At 35.3% G+C, this 25,092-nt stretch overlaps 1 protein-coding gene across 1 annotated transcript in view; it reads right to left on the bottom strand.

Moving 5' to 3' along the window:
• BRIP1 (BRCA1 interacting DNA helicase 1) overlaps positions 1-25,092 on the bottom strand; it is a 63,925-nt gene that overhangs the window by 37,181 nt on the left and 1,652 nt on the right. The window contains exons 3-14 of the mRNA XM_076354633.1: positions 24,178-24,289; positions 23,496-23,690; positions 23,072-23,199; positions 22,040-22,177; positions 15,428-15,721; positions 14,711-14,932; positions 13,967-14,166; positions 10,244-10,376; positions 9,582-9,733; positions 8,888-9,059; positions 8,633-8,770; positions 8,071-8,232 (exon numbers count right to left, since the gene is read on the bottom strand). Of these exons, the coding sequence (XP_076210748.1) occupies positions 8,071-8,232; positions 8,633-8,770; positions 8,888-9,059; positions 9,582-9,733; positions 10,244-10,376; positions 13,967-14,166; positions 14,711-14,932; positions 15,428-15,721; positions 22,040-22,177; positions 23,072-23,199; positions 23,496-23,690; positions 24,178-24,289 (2,046 nt within the window). The remainder of the gene's footprint in view (positions 1-8,070; positions 8,233-8,632; positions 8,771-8,887; positions 9,060-9,581; positions 9,734-10,243; positions 10,377-13,966; positions 14,167-14,710; positions 14,933-15,427; positions 15,722-22,039; positions 22,178-23,071; positions 23,200-23,495; positions 23,691-24,177; positions 24,290-25,092) is intronic.

The raw sequence follows: 25,092 nt of genomic DNA, 5'->3' as shown, positions 1-25,092 counted from the left end.
AGAATGCCTTTCCCTTGAGAGCAGCAAGCAAATGCTGTGCAGAAAGTGAGTATCATTATTAATTTACAATTATTTTGTAACTTACCCCTGATATGCCAGCCTGTTTAAAGGCCTCCTTTCTTTTCACCCCAATGAATGTGATGTCGGATAGTAGCTATAGTTACAACATCTAAAACTAGAAGACACTTTGAAACATTCTGTTTCCTCTATCATTTTAAAGCTGTAACACTACAAATTACATTCTATAACATTAAAATTATGCAGAAAGTTAATGTTTATGTAACTTCAAAGAACAGATTTCTGTCATAAAACATACTTGGTGTGAACAGATCCCTACATCCTGCAAATATTTACACACAGGAGTAAATCTCTTCCTCAAAGTACTCCTACAGCTGTCAACAGGAATATCAAGGAGAGTATTACTCTTGATATCCCTGCATATTATACCTAAATACACCTAACAGAAAAATTTAAGCAATCTTACGGAACCCACCCAATGTTGCTAGACAATTCCTCACATAAGCACTCTGCAGTCAGTGCAATTGCACCACAGAGCAACCATCTGTGGTGCAAATAACTATTTTCCTATTTAATTTCAAATTCACCTTTTAACTGCACAAACCTAATGGTTTCCAATTTTTCCTCCATACACATTACAAGCAAAAAGACACTGTGGAATGTTTATCTCTTATCTGGATATTGTCATTTTACTGTCTCAAACTTCTTAAAACAAGCTTTTCACTAGGGAGGAAATCAGTCAGCATCAGACCTAGTGGGGAAACCCTGCACTTGCTCAATGTCTATGGCTCTTACATAGTTCCAGATGTTCAGAACATTAATAATGCACTAACTCAAAACCTCTTTTTGAAACTTTAGAATGTGCAAATTGCATTAAAACCTCTTTGCCCTCATTAATGGTATTGTTACAATCCCAGTACTCTGGAAAATGTTTTTTGGCATTTGTTTAACTTTGTGATATTGCCATTTACTCATTTTAACAGCCAGTGCTCAAATCTTAATGCTTTTAATAGGCCCAGCTAAACAGACTACCATCTTTTGTAAATTTATTGAAGTAATTTATTAAATAAGTAAAAGTTATCTGAAGGCAGCATTGCTTTTTTTATTGATGGCAGAAAAAAATGGGTTTCTTACAATTTATTTACAAAACTGTGTTTCAGGAAAGTTTTAGAAATGAAAATATTCTGTTCTTTTTTCAGTGTTATGTCATTTTCTGCCAATCTGACAGATTTCTTTAAAAAAAAAAAAAAAAAGAAATTTCTACCAACCTCATACAAATCTCAGTAAGAAAAGGGGTCTGTCTTAAAGTAAGAAGAGCCAGACATTCAGAATTAAAACTGAAACTATATCCCTCCCTCAGCCTGTCATATATAGGGGTGGCACATTTATGTCCAGGCCAGGAGACAGTATATTCAAGGACTTGGTCTCATATGCAATGCAGACACGCTGCTGCGCAACGGCAGAAGAGTGCAACAGTCAGAGGTTAAACTGAGGTCCCTCCTGTTTATTCCAGCTACCTACCTAGACTGAACCTGAAGATTCTCAGTCTGTTTGAAAACAGCACAAGTTAGATCTATTGCCATGCTCTACACCGCTCACAGAGTTAATGATAATGTTAAGGCCTGCTTGCCTGAAGTTGTGTAATACTGCCAAGAATGGTATGTCAACAGAATGGTAAACAGCACTTGCCTGCAACTTCACTACAGCTTTGGTTGATACCTTAAACATGGAGAGGGAGCCAAGACAATAAACAGAGGTGGTCCAGTCCAAATGGATTTGCTGTCACCCAATCCTGTCTGTTCTCACTGAAGAAAAGGTGATGAGCCAAGAGAACAGGAAAAGCAGATGAGACTGACAGAACTTAAACTCTGAACTAGCAGCTCTTAAAATTATGAGATACGTAGAAACTCAAATGTGAAATTCAGCATTTATTTTTCGCAAGTGACAAAAGTTCCTATATATGTATCATTATAACCTTACCCAAAAATTCTCAAGGGAAACAGCAAATGCAATGCAGCATTAATTGGTCTGTACCTACACGTTAACAGTTCCGCCTTTCTAGCTAACATAGTACATGGCAATGCCAATTTATGATGAAGGGTATTTGTTCATTAGTAGTAGGATTGAGACTGCCAGATGTATTCAAGATTGGATATTGACTAGTTTGGCCTCAGGTTTATTGTACACAAAACTCGTGACACGCTCACTTGCATGGAAAAGTAACAACTAGCTTGTTAGAGCTGACTGTATTGTGAATATTTACCCTTACATTTAAACCTCAAGTTCAATAGCACCTGTGATAAAGTGACCTAAAAATTATTTTCTCATGGTTTTGGTTGCTTTTAAATTAGACCCTTAGTTACAAAAGTGCTACTTCAATAATGGAGCAGTGCTTTCAATTAGCCTTGTAATTCCTGTTTCCTCTTTTACTTTGTCTGTTCTGTTCTACTTTTCCCCAATTCCAGCTCCCAGTGAAGGGCTGGTGAACAGGAACAAAACTCAAAAGCACCCCTTAATATAGGATGTATGAGAACCTTCTTTAGGATATACCAACTAACCTTACTAGAAGTCAGTCAGTCTGAAAAAAAGGTCATTCACAAGAAAAGTGCTCTAGGAGACAAATGCCTTAGACCACTTTGTTCCAACATAGTATTTGTTAAAGTTACTCTTCAACAACCCTTGGAATCACTGCAATACACAGCAGAAGCTCTAGACAGTCCAACAATTTTCCAGCAGCTATTGTTTAGTTGCAAGAAAGTCTTGCTACTTTTTCATTATTCTCCACTAAGTTCTCCTAAAAACATTAATTTGATGGAAGTTATACATACGAAAAGAATCAATGTTAATGCAATATAAAAAAGACTTAAAAGTTTTGCATTCATTTTCTTTCCTATTTCTATTATCTCCACTACTTTTGTAATTAACTACCCATTAGAGGTACAATTAATATAGCACCATAGCTGTAAACCTCAAACAATTGTCACATGCATTTTAAAACAGTAACACACTGGTATGAAAAAAATGCATCTATTTTACAGACATTTGGATACAAATACTTCATAGAGTACAGCAAATATTTTTTTTAATGTAGATTTAGATCATTCGGCCACTTCCAAGAGGTTCATGAGACAGACAACAAAGCAGTTACTATTTCTATCTTTGTAGGCTAGCATTTCTTGAAATTTTCTTCATTTTTCCAAGATATTTCCCGCTACAAAGCTATTTGATACAGTATAATGCAAAATACACAGCAACACTGTGCAATCTACCAAGTAAAACTGCTATTTGACCTCGAAAGTTAAAGCTTTGTAAAGGAAAGCAGGTACAAAAGAAATATGATTAATCTGAATCAATGGAGAACACTACATCTTAAAGGTGTCGGAGAAAAAGAAAAAAGTAGTAAACAAATCTTGGATTCTCAAGTGAAGAATACTTACTAGTTCATAAGTTTTACTGATGAAAACTGGCATTCAAAGCCTTTTGAGCAACTATCTTACTTTAAAAATTTTACTTCCAAGTTATGGCTCAACAATTAGCAGATACAAATTAACCAACAATGCCTCATGGGGAAAAAGAAAACAAAACAAAACCCAAACCACCAGCATTAACATTATTGTCCAAAGCTTATTTTGTAAAAAAGCTACCAAAGAAAGGTCAGTTAATTCATCATGATGGATTATCACTAAAATTTATAAGCATTAGCATTTTTCTCCTTGCTGGATACCTTGACTTTGATATGACACATATTGAATGAATCATCTAAGATGCAGGCACCAGGCAAGATATATCTTAATGCAGACAGGTCGGCGACATGAACCCTAATGGTCCTTATCTTAATCTTGTTTAAAAGCATCTTAGATTTCTGAGTAATCTTTTCACCTTCTGATATTCTCTTTTATAGAGTGTTTTTGCTGGAGTTGCTACTGATTTTCACATAAATGCATTTTTGTTGCATAGTATCACCAGTTTTAGTAGCCCTAAAAATTATCTAGGTTTGCAATTTAGTAAATGTTAAGATTAAGCTTATTTTAAAAAAGTCAATGTGCCAGAAGCCCGATAATGTCGATAAAAATTTGTATGTTATTGTACATTATCCCATTCATGAAACATGGCATCACAGCTGTTCATAACATAAACAGACACCTATCGAATGTGGAGATGTATATCCGATGCATTGTTTTCTACTCATCCACATATTTTCCTCCATTGCATTATTAACGTCGAATATTTGCCATACGTATATTTTAAACAGTCACTCTTCAATGAAAATATGTACCTGATTAAGATAAAGGCAAGTTTCTCTACTACTGCTTTTTTCGTATTCACATCTAGTAATTCCAAATTACACAGAGATAAGAAGGTGGCAGACTTTTCCCACAAAACTGCACTGAGTTCTTTCTGCTACAGCTGCTTTGATTAAAAAAACAGCAGAGGATGGAGGGGCACAGAGGAAGATAACAGGTGAATTATTTTTAATTCAGATTTTTTTGCAGTAACAGCAGTTCATACATAGGTAGAAAGGTCTTTGGAAAGTACCTTCTCAGCCTGACAAAGTATTTTCTTAAACTGATGATGAGGAAAGGATGCAGACTTACAATGTTGTGGCCTTTAAATTCATTACAAAACAGTTGAACAACATTCTACAGATCATAAATATCTTGTTGTTAGGGGCACTCCAGAGCAAAATATAGACAAGTGACTACTCCTCCCTCTTCCTGGGAGTAGACAGCTTCTTCAAAGAAATTTAGGATCTCCCAGGAAATAGTCTACCTGAAGAAATGCTAATGGAGAAAAATGCAAGCCATTAATGGATGCTTTTTGCACTCATTAGCACTGGAAGGAGTATTTGACTAAAATTCTAGCTCCTGCAGCAAAGTACTCTGCTGACATTTATAACGTTCATCTCAGATGTTCTAAGCAGCATCCAGTTTTCTCATTTTGTGATTAATGTGGCGAGACCTAGAAATTTTACTTGCCCTCTATTTATTTGCACAATGGAAACTTTCTAGTAGGTTGATCTCTCTTCTAGGCAAGTATGAGATATATTTTCTCTCTATTATAAAATTCAGAAGTCTGAAACAAATCATTAAATTTCTGCCAGTTTGTTTCTCCAGCTCTAACATGAATACAGGGGTCATCACTTTCACCAAGTATTGGTAGATTACTTCTTTAATGTATACAAAGCAACCTGAAATTCCAGACAAAATACAGAGAAATAAATATTACTCATAAAAACCCCTTATAAATTCCAGACTGGGAAGTTCAAATGGTAATATTAATTCTATTTCTGCCATAAATTTATTTTATTTCCCATATTGCGTAATGAAGTTCTGAGTAACAGGACAAGCAGTAAGAGAACACTGCTTGGGTGCTAGCTCTAGGGTCCCAACATCGTTCATCACAAACTGTGTCAGGCAGGGTTCTCAATTTCTGTTTCCTGTGGCAGGTGTTACACCTTCCATTCTTTCCAATCCCATAGACTGAGGCCAAAAAGTGTGGATTTACCATTCGTGCAACAAAAAAGAACACATACCTATATTTTATTAAAGTGAAGGAAAGTCTATGAAATTCAAAGTGAACAGAAGTGAATGAAAGTGCAGTAAGATGCTATTTCTGTCTCTAGCACTCTCCTTATATACAAACAAGGAAAGTGACATACAATTTACTACCTGAATTAAATTAATAATGGGCTTTCCAGAAAAATAAAATTAACTTTATTTACAAAGAAAATAATGAGGGATAATTGTCAAAGAGGTTTTCAGGCAAACAGGTAAAAATGTGCAGCATGAATGCTGAAAGTGAGGTACTGAAACAGAGCCATCCAAGAAGCAGGGCTTCTGCCGGAGGTGCAGAGCAAAGGACATCATTGCTGAGCCACAGATTCTTAAAACTAAAAGAGAATGTTGAACTGAAAAATGCATCTGTAAGTGTAACAAAACTGAAATCCAATGTACATGCCTAATAAGTTCAATCCAAATGACCTGGATAGACGGTACTCATAATTCAGAGCATTGCCCTCAGCCTTCCAGACATTTAAAAAGACTTTATTTTTCACTTATTCCAAAGTTGAAACTCCAATTCATAAAACAGGTTGAGCCCTCAAAAAATCTGCTTAACTCATAATAGTTAATTTAGTGAGGTACATAACCATGTGTATTAATCAGATCTTGACAGCCTTGAACAATTTCTTTAAAAGCTGCATTTTTTTTAAAGAGACGTAGCAATTTCCCTATGAAAATCTCTGAAAATCAGTTTTGAAATGCAAATGTGCAGGTAAGAAATATTCTGTGTGATGATGAAAGAAAAAGACCTTGTTTTCCCTGTACTAATATGCTTATGCTTACATTATTCTGTGTTTTCAACATATTAAATCTCAGACTTAAAGGCAACCCAATCCAGAATAAAAGAAGTAGAATGAACAAGGGCATCCATAGAAAAATATTGGCAATGTGATTTTAAAATATCATCCTTCAATTGTCTGCAATTTATATTTATCAATACTTTCGCTAGGATCACGGAAGTGTTCCCACAAAGAAAAAAAAACACTCAACATGTTTAGCTGGGTGACCTTTCAGTAAAACATAAGGGCAGTGAGAGGGGGAAGGCTACCAGAGCTGTCCAGCAATCTCTTTCCTTCTTTATTAAATGTCATTACAAAGTCTCTCTATACTTTCAATTCAGATTACTATTCTCATAAAAACTTTCATAAATATTTGTCAGGTCTGTATACATAAGATCAACTATCACATACCGTTCAACATTATTCACTTTAGTAAAAGAATAATGATGACAGTGAAAACTGAAATATGTTCCCATTTCAATTCTTAAATAAACTGAATGCAAAATTTATTTTCAGATCGTTAACTTTGCATGTAAGTGCAGGGTTTTGTGAGCTAGGTTAAATAAATTTATAGTCAGTAATGTGCTTTTTTCAATGACTGTACATTACCTGGTCTAATGTGGTCACCTAATGGTTACTGTCAGTAATTGCACTGATGACTGCAATTCTTTATAGACACCCAGTGAAGAAAACACCCTCGCTTTTCAGCCTCTTCACTTAAATAGTAAAACTAACATGAAGGTTTTGTAAAAAAGAAGAAATCATTTTTATTTCATTTTTTTAAATATTGTCTGTTAAGGAACCTTAGAGATGAGAGGGAAATGGTCCAAAACCTTTATTTCCATTATGCTGGGGTTTTTGTTCATTTGGTAGGATATTTTTTTTTTTTAAAGAGGTTTTTGTTTTGTTTGTTGAGAGGATTTTTTAATATCGTAAATGATGGTTTAAAATGAAAAAAGTCACTCTCTTGCAAGCATTACAAGAAAAATGGGCATGAATTACAGAATTATATTGCAGGTTTATATTCCTGTTCCTCAGAGCTGACCATAAATAACAGTAAGAACTAATAGAGAAGAAAGCAGAACTACCGTGAGGTACAGATTAACCATAATTAGATATCTGTTGTCAGTGAAATTAGATATTACATAGTTTGAAATTGAGAAATTTGATTCCTTTCAGCCAATGCCAGTGAGCAATTCCCCCCCGACGCAAGAAAAATATACTAGACTCTCCAATGCAGTGAAATGGAACAAGAAACAAGGAAAGAAGAAATTAACTGGATGAATACTACATTCAAATAGCACACAAAGAACATGCAAAGGCATTCTTGCTGCTGAGTTATACACATAAAGTTTCCTTTCATGATGTGTGCTTACACAGAGATTGTTTTGTTTTGTTTTGTTACATAATTTCAAAACATTCAAGGAAACAGTTTAAGAAAAAACTGCAGATTAGTCTGGCTTTTTTTTTTGGTAAAACTAATCGAAACAATTGAACAAATATGAACATGTTTTTTCATGAAAACAAGCTTGTATGCTAGCCAATGTGGCATCCAAGAAATTACAATATAATATAATCACAATGTGTTATTACAACACATTTATTTTATAAACATTTATATATGTTGATGCATAAAGCAAAAGATTACACAGTACGTTTTCAAGTAGAGTGTGTGTGTTTTTAGAGGAAGAATATGAATTAAGATTTCTTACCTTATAGGATGGCAAAAAGCACAAAATTCCTTGACCAACTTTTTGACACACTGAAAGCAGAAGTGCTCCCACCTCATCTTGGAACTCAAAGGCCTCTGTGTGCTGGAACGTGGCACACAGCTTCCGACCATTAGGGCCTGCTCCAATGGTGCCAACCCAAACCTGGTGTATTTCATATTAAAAAAGTTAATTCTAAAAATATGCGACACAAACTGTATTAAATTAAATTAGGTTAAATAATGAAATTTTAAGTGTGAAGGAAAATACTGAGATATTTCTAAACAAATTAATTCCAGTACTTAAAAACAGAAGAGAAAGTGCAATAACTGATAGAAGATGGTTATTAACAAAATAGCATGACTTCAACTTTTCCAGGGGAGTATGTGTCTAAAAATTGCCCCTTTTTTCATTTGAAAACGTACTTTACAATTGCATTAATCCAAGCAATAGCCTGTTCTGTACATTCCTTTTTACTTACGGAATGGGCTTGTCATCATTTTTATTTGCAAGTTATTGGCCAGCATTACACCTCAGGAGAGGGAACAATGATGCAAAAGTTTACCTGTGAGTTCCGAATAACGTGATTTGCCTCCAACTGAATAGAAAACTTCACGCCAAGCTCTGAAGAAAATGAATCCATTGGAGAGAGCGTGCCAGATGTCAGAACAATTGTTCTAACATCACTTAAGTCTGAAAAAGCCTAGGTTGGAGGAAAAAAAAGAAGGAATTTAGAAAATCAATATAATCGCTTTAAGATCTTATATGGATTTGTTATCACTCAAATTACTTAAGGCCTTCTACTTCACACTCAGCTTACCACAGCAGGATTCAAGCACCAAAAATTAAGCATGTGGACTATGGTTTTCTGCCGCAAACTCCTTTTACGCTTGGGCCGTGTAAAGAAGGCACTTGTATCTGAAACATCAAGTTGGTTTTCATTCATCCAAGCATAAGTTTCTTGTAGAGCAACTCTGTAGTCATCTGCATACCTATATAGGGATATATAAGCATCAATAAAAACTACAATTAAACAATCAAACTGTAAGCATTAAGCTCATACAAAGCAAAGACAGTGTTGCTACTATGCATTTACATTTTAAGTACAAAAATAATTTTATACTTTCAGAAAAAACACTTACAAATAAGGTTTAAATCAGAAATTTTTAGTAGCTGCTGGCATTAGTAGTCAAGATATCAAGACAGTCAAACGATAAGTGCTATGTAGAAAAACAAAACGCATGCATATTTAACTTGGCAACACATCAAGAAAATTTACACCTAACCTTCAAAAAAATTTCTTCAATATTTGAATTTATTCATGAATGAAAAAAATAATTTGGTAGTATTTAAATTCTTCCCACATAAATAGATTTTCCAAAGCTTTCCGAAATGCTAGTTTTGCTCAGAAGCCAGACACCATAACTGAGGTGTTGCACAAATGAAAGAGGCATTTTGGCATAGCAGCTGAATTAAACACAACCACACAGCTCAGGCTATGTATTTGCACTGACCTGCTATTATCTTTAAAAAGACATAAGAGAACCATGAATAACCCTTTCAGCACAATCTGAGTGGCAGGGCTCACAATCGGTATCTCAATAAGTTCCTCTTTACCGAGCACTGATATTTTTTCTTCTTTTTCCAGGACAGTAGCAAGATGTTTCTGTAAGAGGCAAACAAATTCCACGTTAACAGCATTCTAAGTATCTTCTCAAAAACAAAGCTAATACAGACACAAGACTATCAGCACACTGTTTCAAAAGTTCACCTAAGATACCTATAAAGTCAGACTGAAGACAGGAAAGGAAAAGTAGCAACGCTTTTAACACATTCGGCTTACACAGTAAGGAGGGATAAACTTGAAAATAGGGTAAATACATTCCAACAGTCAATAAAAATGCAGATGGATAGAACAGACAAAACTATCACTGACTCAATGGTTCAATTTAAATAGTAGTACATGATCAATTATATCCTTTAAAACATTGATTCTGCACAACTTCCAGTAGCTCAAGTGGATTACTCCTGGTTTTCATCAGGTATCATTTTCAGACAGCTTTTCTGTATTGCAGCAAATTAAAAGATGTGTTAGCGTTTAACTTATGTACATTTTAAGATGTTCAACAACATCTATATTATGCACTCTGGTACTCATTTACACAGCATACATTACCTGTAAAATGGGAAAAGTAATAGCAGTTATTCCCATTTTGTGCAAAATGGTGAGCATTTCTTTTCCACTCCAAACCTTACAGGAAGTTTCATACCCTCTTTCTACCAGTTGACTAGAGCTCTCCTGTAACCAGCTGTAAAAAGAGAGAAATCAGAAATAATTCCAGTATTAATTTTAGAGATTGAGAGATACTTTGCAGGTACAAACCAAACCTCAAAAATTGCACCAGGTTTCTATGATGATGATAAATATTTTACTACATCTAAGTAGAGAGATTCTGCTTTTCCTTATGCCAGTTTTCCACTGCTGAACTAACTTCTGCAGAACTGCTCTTGATGCAGTTCATTGAAGTGAGAAGAAAATTTGTCCCTATACGTTTATGGTTTATCATCATGTAATATCTTTACAATAAAGAAAAAGGATTAAAATATAATCTGCTCTTATGATATAACATGTCAGGTTCATTTAAGTAAGATTTCTGCTGTACTTTCAAAGCCACTCATTATTACTCTAACTGATGCAAGTTGGTTTATCATCCCTGTCAATTGCAGGCTTTCCTATTAAAAACAAATCTTGAGGCATGAACTGAGTACTTTTAATATTTATACACAGTAAGAGAAAGTGGGGCAATAAAAAGTGCATATTTTAACCTACCTACAGGTATTTGTAACTCTGTTACAATTTGAAAATTAAGCAGAATTATAATCGTACGTACAATGCAAAATGTGATAGGACTTTCTAAAAACATGATCGAAACATGCAGATCATCTCATTTGTGGCAGAGCTAAAATTTTCTCTAACTGAATGTGTCCTCCATCATCCCTGCAGTATTACAAGACCTTCCCTCCATCTAGAAAAGCAGGCAGGCTTCCTGCCTCTCAGGAAATGCTGAAGCTGTCTGTTTCATCAACCAGCAGGAGGCATCAGAAAGACAGCTGTCATTTCTACAACAGTTCAAAATATTTACCTGTAAAATCAGTTAATCGTTATCAACTAAAGCAACAAGGCTTAGCGACTGTTTCAGTTCCAGACTTCCTGTCCTGTCACTGCAAATAATCTGATCAATGGAACAATTAAAAACACTTTCCTTTTGCCAGGTTAAATGCAAATAAAACCCCATAAATACTGCCATAAAAATCACTTCTTTGGCTATGATTTGCTTTATCTTTTTAAGGAATGATGATCACTAACACAGGCAGAACTTCACCAGTGTAGTACTCTGCCCCATTTCCTCAAATGTAACATCAAAAAGACTCAGAACTAAAATTAGGAAAAGGCCACTGTGACAGAAATTAAACAGATTTACAATGGATAAAACACTTCAGGAAATGTAAAAGTTCTGTTTCCCTGTTATGATCTTCAAACACCATCACATACTTTTGAAATGGTCATGCTATAAATGCAAATACAAACTTAACACAACCACCTTCCTAATACTAAAATATCACAAAAAAAACAAATTCTAGAATAAATTCCATCCAATTAAATCTAATGTTAAAGCATTTACTTGAAATACCTGTTAATTTATTTTTAGAGTAAAGCAGTAAGCATGAATAAAATTAGTTTGATTCCCAGGGACATCTATGGTTTTGAAGTGAAAATTGGTGTATGCAATATTTTCAGGAAAAGATTTAACAAATGTTACAAACATGCCTTTAATTCAAGAAAGTATATTTGCTCCCTCCTTCCCTACCAGAAAGCCCCACTGTTGATACAGCTTACTCCATTGAACAAAGTAATTTTTCCTGGTAAATCTGCATCTCATCAGAAAAGCCTGCCAGTACACCTCTATTGGTATATCTTCAAATTCCTCAGAAAGGTCATTTTAGCACCTCTGTGGCACTAAGCCCATGCTTAAGTGCTTTCTGGAATGAGGGCCCAGGATCTTTATATCTGAAATAAGATTTTTCTAATTACCCGTGCATTTGGCAAAGCCATGTCACTATGCAACAGCATTTTACCAATTACTGGCTATTTACACCCAGTCTTCTGCTTTCCAACAACTGTTTTTCATGCTGTTGGCAGATTTGCCAAGACAATGAACCTTAGTTTTTCTGATAAGGTTACAAAGCTTGAGGCAATCAAATCTCCAGCCATGCTGTTCTCATCTTTTACTAAAATTTAACATTTGAAATATCCAAGGTAGGAGAATTAGCTTCTGCGAAAAAGAAAAACTCACTTGTCTCTGTGACACATAAACATTAACTCTCAGAATAGAGAAAGGATAGGAAAAATGGCGAACTACTTGCTGTAGTGTACTCCAAAGTCTATTTCACCAACCACTAATGCAACAAAATGACAATTTGACATGCACTGAATCAGAGTTCAGTTAGCTTCAAAGCCACTTTTGATATTATTCACTTTTATTCTGCTGACTTTGTTGTTCAAGGTTTCATTAGCAGTGCATTTCTGAACTCTTTCAGTCCCTGGATCCCTCAAAAGAAAGGTTCAGAAATTAAGGGCTACAGAGCTGAATTCCAAGTTCTCTAGTGGTGACAGACTCTTCTAACATTGTTTCAACTTTCTCATGTTCTCACTCCACCCAAAAGACTTTTGCCCTTGACCCCTTGTTTCTTTCCCTCCTTCCTGAGCTTCTTCCCCCAGTCCATTTGCTTCTGTTCCATCCCCTCTCATGATTTTCAACTGCTGCTTAGCTCTTCCCCTTCCAGCTCTGCCTCCATAGTTTCTGGGTTTTACCTTCTTTTTTGCTCTTACTACCTTTTCCTCTATGGGTACAGGAAGAAGCAGAGAAGAGGAGAACATTTTCTGTTTTTTCAGCTTCTTTCTGCCTTACTGATCAACTCTTGCTTTCAAAACCACTTCCTCAATCGTTCATATTTCTCTATCCACTGAACTTCAAGACCCTTGTGTTCTAACAAGGCAGGTACTAAGAGATTCGGCACATCCTTGATTTCAATTTCAGTACAACAGCAAATCATTAAAACCACATTCTACTGACATAGTCCAGGGAGAAAGAATGATCAGTAATTCTGCGTGGACAACTTTTGCCTGAGAATAAGCAGAAATTAGAAGAGGATAGTGCATGCTCTGTTCAAAGAGTTTGCTACCTGAATTCTCTAAAGTCTTCAACAAGTCTCTTCCGAGAATTTGCATGTATCCCCATTTTTCAGACCCTTATCTCTTTGCTCAAGTTCGAGTTGTTTCACAGGGAAAACAAAAGGGCATGGCTGATAAATTCACTTTCAACTATGAAGAAACTGTTCCAAATACATTCCAATCAGATTCCAAGAACAGACTCCAACCTGTTCCAAAAACTTCCTGTCCAAGGTTCTGAAAACATTTCAGAAATGTGAACTAATTAATGCTTTGACAAAATAACGCTATTACTATTTGTCAAATAAGCAAACAGAAGCATGTGAAAGACAAAAATTATTTATCTTAGGTAGAATTGTCGTACAGAACTTCACAAACTAGGACAGTAAGCCCCATAAAGATCAGCACATCGTTCAAGAGCGTAACATACTTTTCAAAACAGAATTTCAAGGTCTCCCTTTAAGACAAGAGTATTTTTTTTAAATACATCAAACCCCTCTGGATTCCTCAAATGAACAAAAATCAGATGACTGCATAGTTTGAAGTATACCTCTGTTGCATTTTATCTGATGCAACATAGTAACCAGTAAATTGCATCAGCAAAAGGAATCTAAATGTAATTTTAAAAAATACTAATTGATATAACGGAATTAGAAAGAGTTGCCTTACTTTGTCAAAGAGCAGCACACAGCCTGTAGGGGCTTATGATCCTTCTGCCTGATGTTGTTATTGACCATGAAATCTAGCTCTTCTCGAGCAGCTCTTAGTTGACTTTCTGTAACACTGTAGCTCACTGACTCCCGAGCAGAGTCCTCAATATTATGGGCTTCATCTAAAATGACTACTTGGCCTTTTAGGTTAATTTCCATCTAAAAAAGAAAATTATTATCTAGTAAAACAGAGTGAAAGACATTAACGAGAAACAGCAACTAACAGGATCCTGTTAAAAAAGTGCATATTCTGCATCATGGTGTAAGCAACAGGAAGTTTTCAGCTTTTTGATCCAGTTTCTGTAACCTAGAAAATAAGCGGGGGGGGCAGGGGGGAAGAAAAAGCCTTATCTCAGCCTGGATGAATATAATCTGAACCTACTACACTCTCCATAAACCAAACAACTGTGAAGTTTGCAAGGGTTTCTTTTCCACTGATTGAAAAAAAAAAAAAAATGTGACGGATCAGCTAGAGTATGAGACCAGTGGAAGCATTACTTGGAATACAGAAATGCTCATTTGAGGGGGGGGGGGGAGGGGGGGGGGGGGAGAAGAGAGAGACAAAAATTCTTTAACCCAGGGGTTATTTTGTAGATAATATTTTGGTTATAACTCAGATTTCAGTTGACCGTAGCCACTGAACATTATGTTTCTAACTTCCCTTTAACTTCAGTTATTGCAATCTTCTTACAAATATACTTACGCTCTCCCGTATCTGCGGGTCTAGGAGATAATTGTAAGGACAAAATACAATATCTGCGCCCACCATGAGTTCTCTGGCCGCAAAATATGCACAGGCACGAAGCTTCTTTCCCAGGCTCACTAGATCTTCAATGTCCCAAGCCTGATACATCCTATGGGCAGACTGTAGGGCGTGGTGTTCACTGAGTTTGTGAACACCATGATAGTAAAGACAGGACTTGCCCTAAAAGCAAATAAGCACAGATAGTCAGTGGTTACAAAAAATAATGAAAAACGAGTATGCTTAAATCCTCCAAGTTGTTACATGCATTTGACTTTATTTCCTGGAAGCATTTCTAACAGCTACTTTTTATGTCAGACAATAATGAGAAACACATCATGTCAGAAAGAACACAGGCAAATCCACGTTCCTAAAATGTACATCGATAAAGGACACTTCTTTCTTCTTCATCTATAAAACCAAAGACAATTTAAGTCTTATGAAGAACATTAATCTAGCAGTCATAAATATTATTCCTATCATCATACATTTTTTTCAGTATTGATACCGTGTATCAACATTTTCTAACGATTAATATTTAATTTAAACCAAACTGCCAGAGGCATTTAACCAACACAGTATAAAGAAGTCAAAAACGCTACTCATTCCAGCTGTTCAACTACCTTTCATTTTAGTATGTTTAAATGCATGCTCATTTTCTGAAATAAAATTACTCACATGTTTTCCTTCCAGCAATTCTACACACATTTCGTTCCTGTTACTACCACTACTAGATACCACTGGATGAATACAGGTATAATCCCGGCTAGAAAGAATTGTCATAGGGACACTGGAATACGCTGTTCTCTTCAACTCTCTGGTAATCTGGGATATTTGCTTGTGTGTTCGTGTTCCAAAAAATATTTTGGGAATGAACGACCGATCTCCATTTTCCTTCTTCTTTGTGTTACTAGCATCTTTATCAGTTTCTTTTCCAGAAGAACAGGAACACTCAGTGCAAGGACCAGAAGACTGCAACCCAGAACAAAAAAAGATTAACAAAATCCCACGGTAAGATGAACATGCTAAATTCTGCTCATGGTCTGTTTAGAAAATGCCCTCTAGGATAATTCAAGACAGCCTGTTAGATCATCAGGTTGGCCAATCAAACTGCAAAAAGTTCAAAAACGTTAAAGCATACACACCATGTCCTCATGCCTGAAAATCTTAAAAAACTTCTAGCAATCACTAGATACAACTTTATCATAACCCAATCGTAGAAAGAATTATTATTCCAGTGGAGTATTTACACATGTGAAAAATGCAAATAAATCTCTCACATTTAAGCTTCAGCATAAGGACACTCCTGTTACAGAACAAGAAGTGTCCAGCACCTTAAATGAAGAAACCCTGGGACCAGACACCCAAACTAAAATACTGAGTACATTTTTCCTTTAAACTGTCCAGATTTCTTCTGCTCGCTTTAAGAAATCTTCCTGCAGATAAGAGACTACATCATATACTCTCCATTAGAAACACGTTTGCCATGCCATTATGTCAAAGGCCATCTAGTAACTATAAGATTAAAAGACAAAAATAGGGAATAATTCTAAGCAGAACCTAATCCTGTAAAATATTTGTTAAAAGCCAATTTTTTTCTTCTTGAGAAGCACCATCTTTCATAATATAATATACTGGAACAACTGTCATGAAATTGTAATAATTAGTGTGAAAAGACACAAGGAAAACAAAATAACTCATGAGTAACCATGTCCACACACACCTCCTATAAAAAATAATGAATTCTTCTAGTGTAAGAGAGTTTGTATTTGGTTTTCAGGTGACAGTGCAAGTAACAACATGTAGTTGCCTGCTCAAATACTCCTCCCTCCCCTTTTAATTGTAATCAGTAAGATTATCCATTATAAACAACTGCTAAGTCATGCTGTGTGTTACACCACAATTCTGGGGATCAAGCTGTCTTAGCCTCCACTCTGAGGAAAAGCAAGTTCGTATTACCCTTAGTCCCACTCAGCCTTGTCCGCCATTAAATATTACAATACATGATAGAATGCATGTAAATGTAACCCTTCTGGAGCTGTCACTCACTGGGATAAAAGGTTCACTGATGTGCCAAATAAACAGGCCCTCAAAGCAGATAAAGTTACACCCATGCTGGAATTGTTACATTCCCCTCTCAGGTTGCCAGTAACAGCAGATTTCATTACGGTGTGCTGCCACATTAAATAGCCAGTTCCAAATATCCTGCCTTCTATATTGAATAATTACTTATTCACTGAAAGGATAAAAAGAAGAGTTATGAATGGGGCTCTTGTCAACAGCAAAGCAGGAAACAGCTGACATATGGTATATGTTACATATGTGGCAATACTCAACTCAGTTTGTACTCACACAGAAAACTGCAATGCAAATTGTACCTCGATATTTCTATCATCTATAGTCTATTTTGCTCTTTGAAATAATGAAAACCACATTACCATGCCAACAATTAATATAACAGAAGCAGTTTACTTGCTGTGTAGGGCCTTTAAGAACACATTCACCTTTTAATTCTAATTCAAGTCAGATTGTGTTTTCAGAGGTAAAAAGAATACACAGAATTCAAAGATGATACCATATCACTAATACTTCACTGCTAATGCTAAGCTTCACATTTAGTTTGCCAAATAAAAGTAATAGAAAAATATTAGGACCAATCAGGCAGCTATTTTGCAAAAGTTGTTCTAACAACAGGAAAATGCAGTTCAAATAAATATATATATAAACATGAACAGAAGGCTCTTCTATGATGGGTTTAAAAAAACCCCATATATTTCTTTTCATAAAAAGAATTAAAAGTGTTCTTATGTGTAAGGCTTATAAATCATACTATTTTACAGGTGGCCTTAAAAGTTTTTCTTAAAAGGTTTGAAATTGGTATAATACTGGCTTTAAGAGGCACTTTACCCAGTATGCCAGTTTTAAAATGTTACCTTTAACTTTGAAAAAAGTTTAAAAAAAAAAAATCAACATTGAGAGTTGTAAACTCAGACTGATTTTATAGTAACTAGTATGAGTATAAAACTGCCTGTAGTCATAACATTTCTGAAAGCCACAGACACCATTAGCCCAAAAAACATAAATAAATAAAACCTTTTTAGAAGGTCCTTATAATGAAGAGAAACTTCAATAAATGGTTAAAACATAGTTTAAAAGTCGAGTTTTTCATGTTATACGCACATTATTCAAGTGTGTCAATTTGCATTTGAATTCTTTGTTATCCTTTAGAAAATGGTTTGGCCATCTTTAAATTTTATTAAAAACAAACTTTTAATTCTATATTTCTATAAAAAGAATTTACTATTGATATCACATAGCAAAATCTAATGTGGTGTTAATCTCCCATTACTACAGCAAAAGGAAAGAGAATACTCTCCAGCTGAACAAAGTGGTAACTCCAATATGGCAGTTCCCATAGCAGTGTTGCCTCAAAGTACAAATGTTTAGACTCATAACAGAGATACTGGTTATATCATAATAAAATTAGAATTGGGGGGCTGAGTAGAAATAATTAAGACAATAAAAAACTATTTCACAATACTCTCTGGCTTCAGAACTAAACCTGTTTTCAGCTGTTTGAATCTGGCATAGAGATTTTCATTTGGGAGAGGGGAAAAAAAAGATACTCCTCTACTTTCTGCAGTATTTAATCAGAAACCATCCACTAACAGATGCTGTTAGAGATCAGATACCAGACTATATGGACCTTGGGCTAATCCCGCTTGGTTTTAGTTCTGTCAGGGGGTAGATAAAACAGCCTATCACATCAATATTTATACAGCAAAAACGTGGAAGTCCAATTAAAAGAAGAATAATGCAGTCCACCAACCTGTCCTACGTGTAAAACAGAGCTAAACAAACACTGAGGCTATGATCTTTGAAACACAAAGAGGTAAGAGAAGTTCTTCATATCTTCATCTACATTTCCCAGTTACAAAGCCATCTAAATGATACAGCAGTGAATACCTCTTGTGTGAAATATCACACAAGCACAATCTAGTAAGATATCAGCAGTGACATTACCAGAGCTTTTCAACTATTCCTTTATAAGCTCTCAAAAAGCACAGTATTCTGCTGCTGCTGCAGCCTCTTGATTAAAGTACACAAAGCAGCTGTTTATCCTCTCACAGTAACCAGCAGGTGAACCCGGTTCAATATTTATCACAGGCTTTCACAGATCACTGCTAACCAAGCAAACGTTTTAATTAAGCTGGAACTTGCTTCAAAGAGCTCATTCAAAATGTCAATCAGCGGGAAAAGGATCAGATACGGTGTCAGGTGAGAGCGTGTAATACAAATCCACAACTTTCTTCATCCCATCGTGGTAAATTAGCCTATTCTGGAGTCCAGACCCTGATTGTAACAGGCTGCCAGTCTCCTGGAATGTGTAACAGAAGTCACTCAAACTCCATTGTGAAGGTTGTAAGCAATATGTTAAACTGCAATGGGCTAGCACATTAAGACAGATTCTTTTCACAGTTGTTTTTTGATACCCCAAGCATTTGTTACACTACTCTCCATTTACTGTTTACTTTTTTTACCTAGTATAAATGGGGATTCCTTAACCCAGCTGCCCCAGTTTCTCAGACTGTATGCTTTGACAGAAGCAATCAAGAGAGTACCGTAAGGGTATAATTTCTCATTTAAACTCACACTAACTGCCTTCTCTTGCAAGAATTAACAGAAGGACAGAAATGGATTCCCAGGCTCCTGACTGAAAGCAGCTAAGAACAGGCAGTCACCTTGGGCAGAAGATCCTCACCCACTGGATCTACAGGTGGTGTTCTGATACTGCAACGCTGGGCAGCACCTCTCATGTTCTTAAAACAACCAACCCATTCCCTCTCTGTTGGGCTATAAAAAGGAATACTTTGACCAGGAACTAACTTTGCTTTAAGCACAGGATGACTACAGTAAAACACAAGATAGACAAAGGGAGGGTTATCTCATTGATTAAGAAAATATTTTTATCGCATTATTGTATCATCCTAAATACATAGTTCATTATGATAAGTGTTGAACATAACCTCAGTTGACTTTATGTCATAAGCTACACTAGAAAAGCATTTTATACCTAACAGCCTATGCTGTGATGCTCTTCATGTCTTAAACTTAATGCAGTTAAGCCGCAGAACTACTAACGATAAATAAGGCCTTACTTTCTGAAATTGTTTCTTGATACCAGAACAAGTTCTCAGTCTGCTAAACTAAAAAGTTCATCGCTGGAAAATAATACCTTATTCTTTCATTCTTAAAAAGAAACTTTTTTACAAAGAAATAAACACTCCTTTCATCCTTAAAAAGACATTTTAACACAAATAAACACTTTTATTTCTTCTTAGCTTACTTCTTTCCAAAGAAGTAGTAAACAGTATAGTTGAATGACCCATGGATAGCACATTATAACACACTCATGTACAGCTAAACTACTGTTAGAAAACCGAAGAGTTTTCTTAGAAAATCAGGTTATGACTCAGTATTTTATTTTTTAACAGTTAGTTTATCTATACTAAAAGTTTTCGGTTTTCTTCACTACACGAAATTTCTAGAAGTTGTAAACCAAGTTTTTCAGATACCCAAAGTACCACAGCAAATTTTACAATCAAGGAAGGAAGAAAGATCTTTTTATTTGAAAATCAACAGCACACTCTGCTGGCCTTTGTATTTCAAACTACCAATGGAAGTTCAGTGGCACAAAGCATTTCAAATCCTACTCAAAAGTCTACGGAGCTTTCCAAAACTAATAAAAATCACTTCCCATCAAATGACCTAGAACACAGGTTCACTTTTGTCAAGAAAAGATTTAGCTCCCAGTGTCTTAAAGTAATACTAAAGTTTTTGGCTTCTTTTACAAGTGTTTACAAAGGCATAGTATACTGGAAAACAGCTCTTGGTTGGAGTTAAAACATACACTGATTAAAATAGAAGCTAATTTAGAACATAAAAAGAGCCAGGTGCTGTTGGAAGAGGTGGAAAGAGAATTGAAATGCTTGTTGAAACCAAGCATATTTCCAAACATGCATATAAAACCCTGTACTTAGAAGCCGACTTACCTACAGATGGGTATTACCATAAACCAACATAATTAAAAAATATATATACATTGGAAAGGGAGAATGTTCTTTGCCTTTTGAAAGAAGAAAGTAGATTTCTGTACTGAAGAAAGAAATAAAGGTCAGACCTTATTCTTTTCTTATATTTGTCTCAAACTCATACAATTTTATGATTTCATGGCATGCTCCTGTATTTTAATATTGACAAGAACTATTCTATCACAGCCTTTGATAAGCATTCATGGGAACTACGCCACTAATGTAATTTGGGATCTGACATTCATCTCTACTCCCTCAGATTTTGTCTTCTACTGGTTTTGCTTCAACAAACTTTTATGGAAAATCAGTAAGATTCAAATACCAAGAAATGCAGAAAATGCCTAGAAGAAAGCTGCAGAAACAGCTGCATATTTGTATCTCAACTTCTTACATGATACTTCTGCTATGGAAAGTGGTAATTAAAAAAAAAAAAAACAAACAAACCCAACACCCACCACACAAAAAACCCCAAACCCAAAACATAAATCTATCACAGTAACACACGGGATTTTTCTTCTTAATCACGTGCAATATTTATTACTCATTTTTTGTTATAATATATTGTAATGATCAGCTCCAACTTTCTCCATACTACTTTTTTAAGGTCTAAAAGGCACACATGTTCATATTAAATGCTGTCTTTCATTTCCTACATATGCCACAAAACAATGAATGGCAAATTGAACAAAATCTACAAACTCTGATGTCACTTAATTTCCATGGTTCTAGTTTCAAGTTCTTCCATAATGTCACAAATCTACTATAAAATGCAAAATAACACACAGATTTGTACCTGCTGTACAATTGCTGTCACATATTGAATGTTGACAGGCTGACTTGCTGGACCACATTCTGCGCTATGGGGGAGCCACGGTGTAAAAGAGTTCCACCCACTGTTTAGAAGAACAACTTTCACAGAAATAATTTACACTTTGCAAACCACATTGGTTAGACAGCACCATGAGGAGTAAAAGCCACTGCAGTTCTCACTATTGATAGTGACAATATATTACTTTAAAGCAACTTACATACTTGGGAATCTTTACATTAGGCTGTAACACAGCCAGAGGTACAGTGTTTTCTGAAACTACATTAAACAAGCGGCATTTCGTGCATAATCTCTTTACAGTAAAGTATTTTTTTAAAATTGCTCTTGAACTAACAGTCCTGATGTAAAAGATAATACTGTATTACTTACTGTTTTGGGAGAAAAAGTAGTGGTTTTCACACTTTTTTCAGAGTGAACAATCAGCTCTCCATTTTTTCTCTGATGATAAACTTCTAAAGCATCAACTAGCTGCACTCCTTTCGCAAAACAATGACGTTTTCTAACCTGCTGGGGAAAAAAAGCAGTGTTCAAATACACTGGACAGAAGTATGTGCTTACACTGGCAGTTGGTGATTTTGTTTCAGCTGTTTTCCACTGAGTCTGTTCCAGTAACACAGTGCATCACTAATACTCGTTAACAGTTTAACCAAATCTAAGCCACACAAAAGTCATTTGGGAAAAGCTATAAAGTTTTAATTACAAGATTCAGTAACGACAACAACAATCTGTAATTATTGCTGAGCTTTTCTTCTTTAATTTCCCACTGTTACAAAACTGATCGAAATTATAGTACTGTATAGATATAAGCAGAAAACTTCCATAACTGAAACAAGAAATAAATTCGAGCCATAAATGTAAAAACTTAAAACAAAAGTAACCATCTGAGCAATACCCTAAAGCAATGTAAAAGCTATTTAGAGTGCACATCTGAATACAAGTATTAAGTCATGTGATACCAATACTGACACAGATGAAAAAGTTCGAGAAATACTGCACTCCACATATGAGGCCAGAGATAACTACATTTGACAGGATATAAAACAGAACTCTAATACATTCACATGTATTAGTTGTATTTCTAATACATATTTGTAAGAGCACTTTCAATCTCATACTTCGACTTAATATTACAGATCAGCTGGGGATAAATATATTTCGGGGACATTAGGTGTTTAAATATGCAAGATGTAATTTAGGACATGGTATTATGAACAATTTAGTGCAACAATGGGCTCCTTTGTAACAAGTAACAATAAAAATGAACAGAAAATCTGTCAATCTAAACTATGACTGTGACATGACTCAACTATTCTCTATGCCCTTCTCTGAAATGTTGATTGGTATTTGACAGCTTTGTTGAGCTACGCCCGGATTATTTTACTGCCAATAAACTTTACTCACCTGCTGCTCAGTCTCTAAAGGACGAATCCTTTTCCTGTCTACTTGAAAATCATCATTCTCATTGTCACATAGAGATAACCTTTTTTTGGCAGACAATTTTGAAGCTAGCGTTTCATTTTCCTTACGTTCTGTAATTAAAAATAAAATAAAAAGCTATGTCCACTACTAGGAATGCATTAAATAAAGGCAACATTTTAAAAATAGAATTTACTATAAATACACATGATGTAGGAAATAGCATTAGACATTTCCAGACCCATTAACCACCATTTCCATACAGACTTCCATGCAGGGCAGAATCAAGTAGTACTCTGCTATTATGATGGTAAAAAAAGTCCCTAACTTGAAAGCAAAAAAAATTGACATCACTGGCTATGTATTTTACTTCCAGTACAGATTTTTAGCTGCCTATGTATGACGTTACCTGTATTTGTTAGCGGGCTTCCAGGTTTTATGGAACTTCCAGTTTCATAATTATTAGAAGAACAAGAAGCACCGTGATTCACACTTGTTGCAGCCTCGTTGCTCTTAGATTGGGAATGACACAAACAGCGACATGGCGGTGAGGTCTCTGGCTTTTTGTCTTTCTTTTCACATGACGATGTAAGCAGTGATTTCTCTAAAGGACACAGTCATTTGTCTTCCATTAAAAACTACTCAAGACTATACATGAGAACTAGACTTTCAAAACAGTTAAGATGAAAGCTTTTGTTTAGGTACAAGTTATAAACTTGTGCCTCTACAAAATCTGAACAAGCTATCATCACCCTTAGAAGAACTGCAGTGCAAAGAACTGTAACAGCTTGCAGAAATGAAAAATACTCCTCTTTTTCAATTCAATCCACGTAACTACAATCCACAAGTATTTTCTTTCAAAGTTCCAACAGCCATATAATTCCTTTATGGTAACAAGATAGCTAAATCCAGCTTAGTATTACTGGCTATCACTGGTTTATGTTGCCAATAAGGCAATATGTATAATGGTGGACAAAGACCTGGTTAGATTCCTGAAACCAAATGTTAAAGGGCTGATAAACAACAACAATAATTCATTATAATATATTTTGGTAATAAAAACTGGGCAAACAGACACTAAGACAACTTACCATACAGAGACTGCTGCCATGATAATGCAGAACAAAGTAATGCCAAGCTTTTGCCACTTCCTGTAGGGCTCTCCAACAAACAGTGTTGCCTGTTATTTAAGCCCTTAACAATCTTTAAGGAGAATAACAAGAACAAAACCAGAATTAATAGGAAAAAACCCAAAGAGGATGCCTTTAGCAAAGCTGTAAGTAACTTCTAAAAATAGATCAGGACACCTGCTGTCTTGTAAAAAAAAAAAAAACCAAACCAACAACCAATCACCACCACCCCAACCACCTTTAATAACAACAGGCCAACAAGCCTTGGCTGTATTTCTCTCAAGAGGAACATGCCGCATCAGCAATGCTCAGAGGTCCACTTACAGGGGGCTGTGAAATACTTACCTGCTAACAGCAATACCTGATGGGGCTAGCTTGCTTTCTTTAGTCTTACAAAACGTTGAAAACATCTGTCAGACAACCAAACCGTTTGTCCCACAGAGAAAAAGTGTTTAAAAATGGTTAAAACTGTTTAAATGTAAAGTGTAATAATTCATTTTAAAAAGCTCCCCAAAAAGTGAAAACTTATTGAAATATGACGTTCTGTTTAAAATACAGATTTTTTACTAAATCATTCCCTCCTTATATACTTGCAAAATTATACAAAATTTCTATTACAGTATATCTAGTTAAATAATCATATATATTACATAACACATAACTTGTTTCTTAGCATAAATGTTCACAAATCCAAAAGGTACGTCAGCGTTCCCTAGTCGTGGGCCAGATATCATTGTACAGCACAGAGAACAGTAAGTTACGTTACAGCTGAAATTCTCAAGATACTGGAGGCTCTGAATCTGTTAGTTTTCTAAATGCTGATAGGTACTGGAAAACATAAGCTATAGTTTAGCAGATGTTAATATAAATTCTACT

Source organism: Aptenodytes patagonicus, chromosome 17 (genome assembly GCF_965638725.1).
Source record: "Aptenodytes patagonicus chromosome 17, bAptPat1.pri.cur, whole genome shotgun sequence".
Classification (NCBI taxonomy): domain Eukaryota; kingdom Metazoa; phylum Chordata; class Aves; order Sphenisciformes; family Spheniscidae; genus Aptenodytes; species Aptenodytes patagonicus.
The sequence above is the reverse complement of the archived record's forward strand: the minus strand, read 5'-3'. Positions and strand labels throughout refer to the sequence as shown.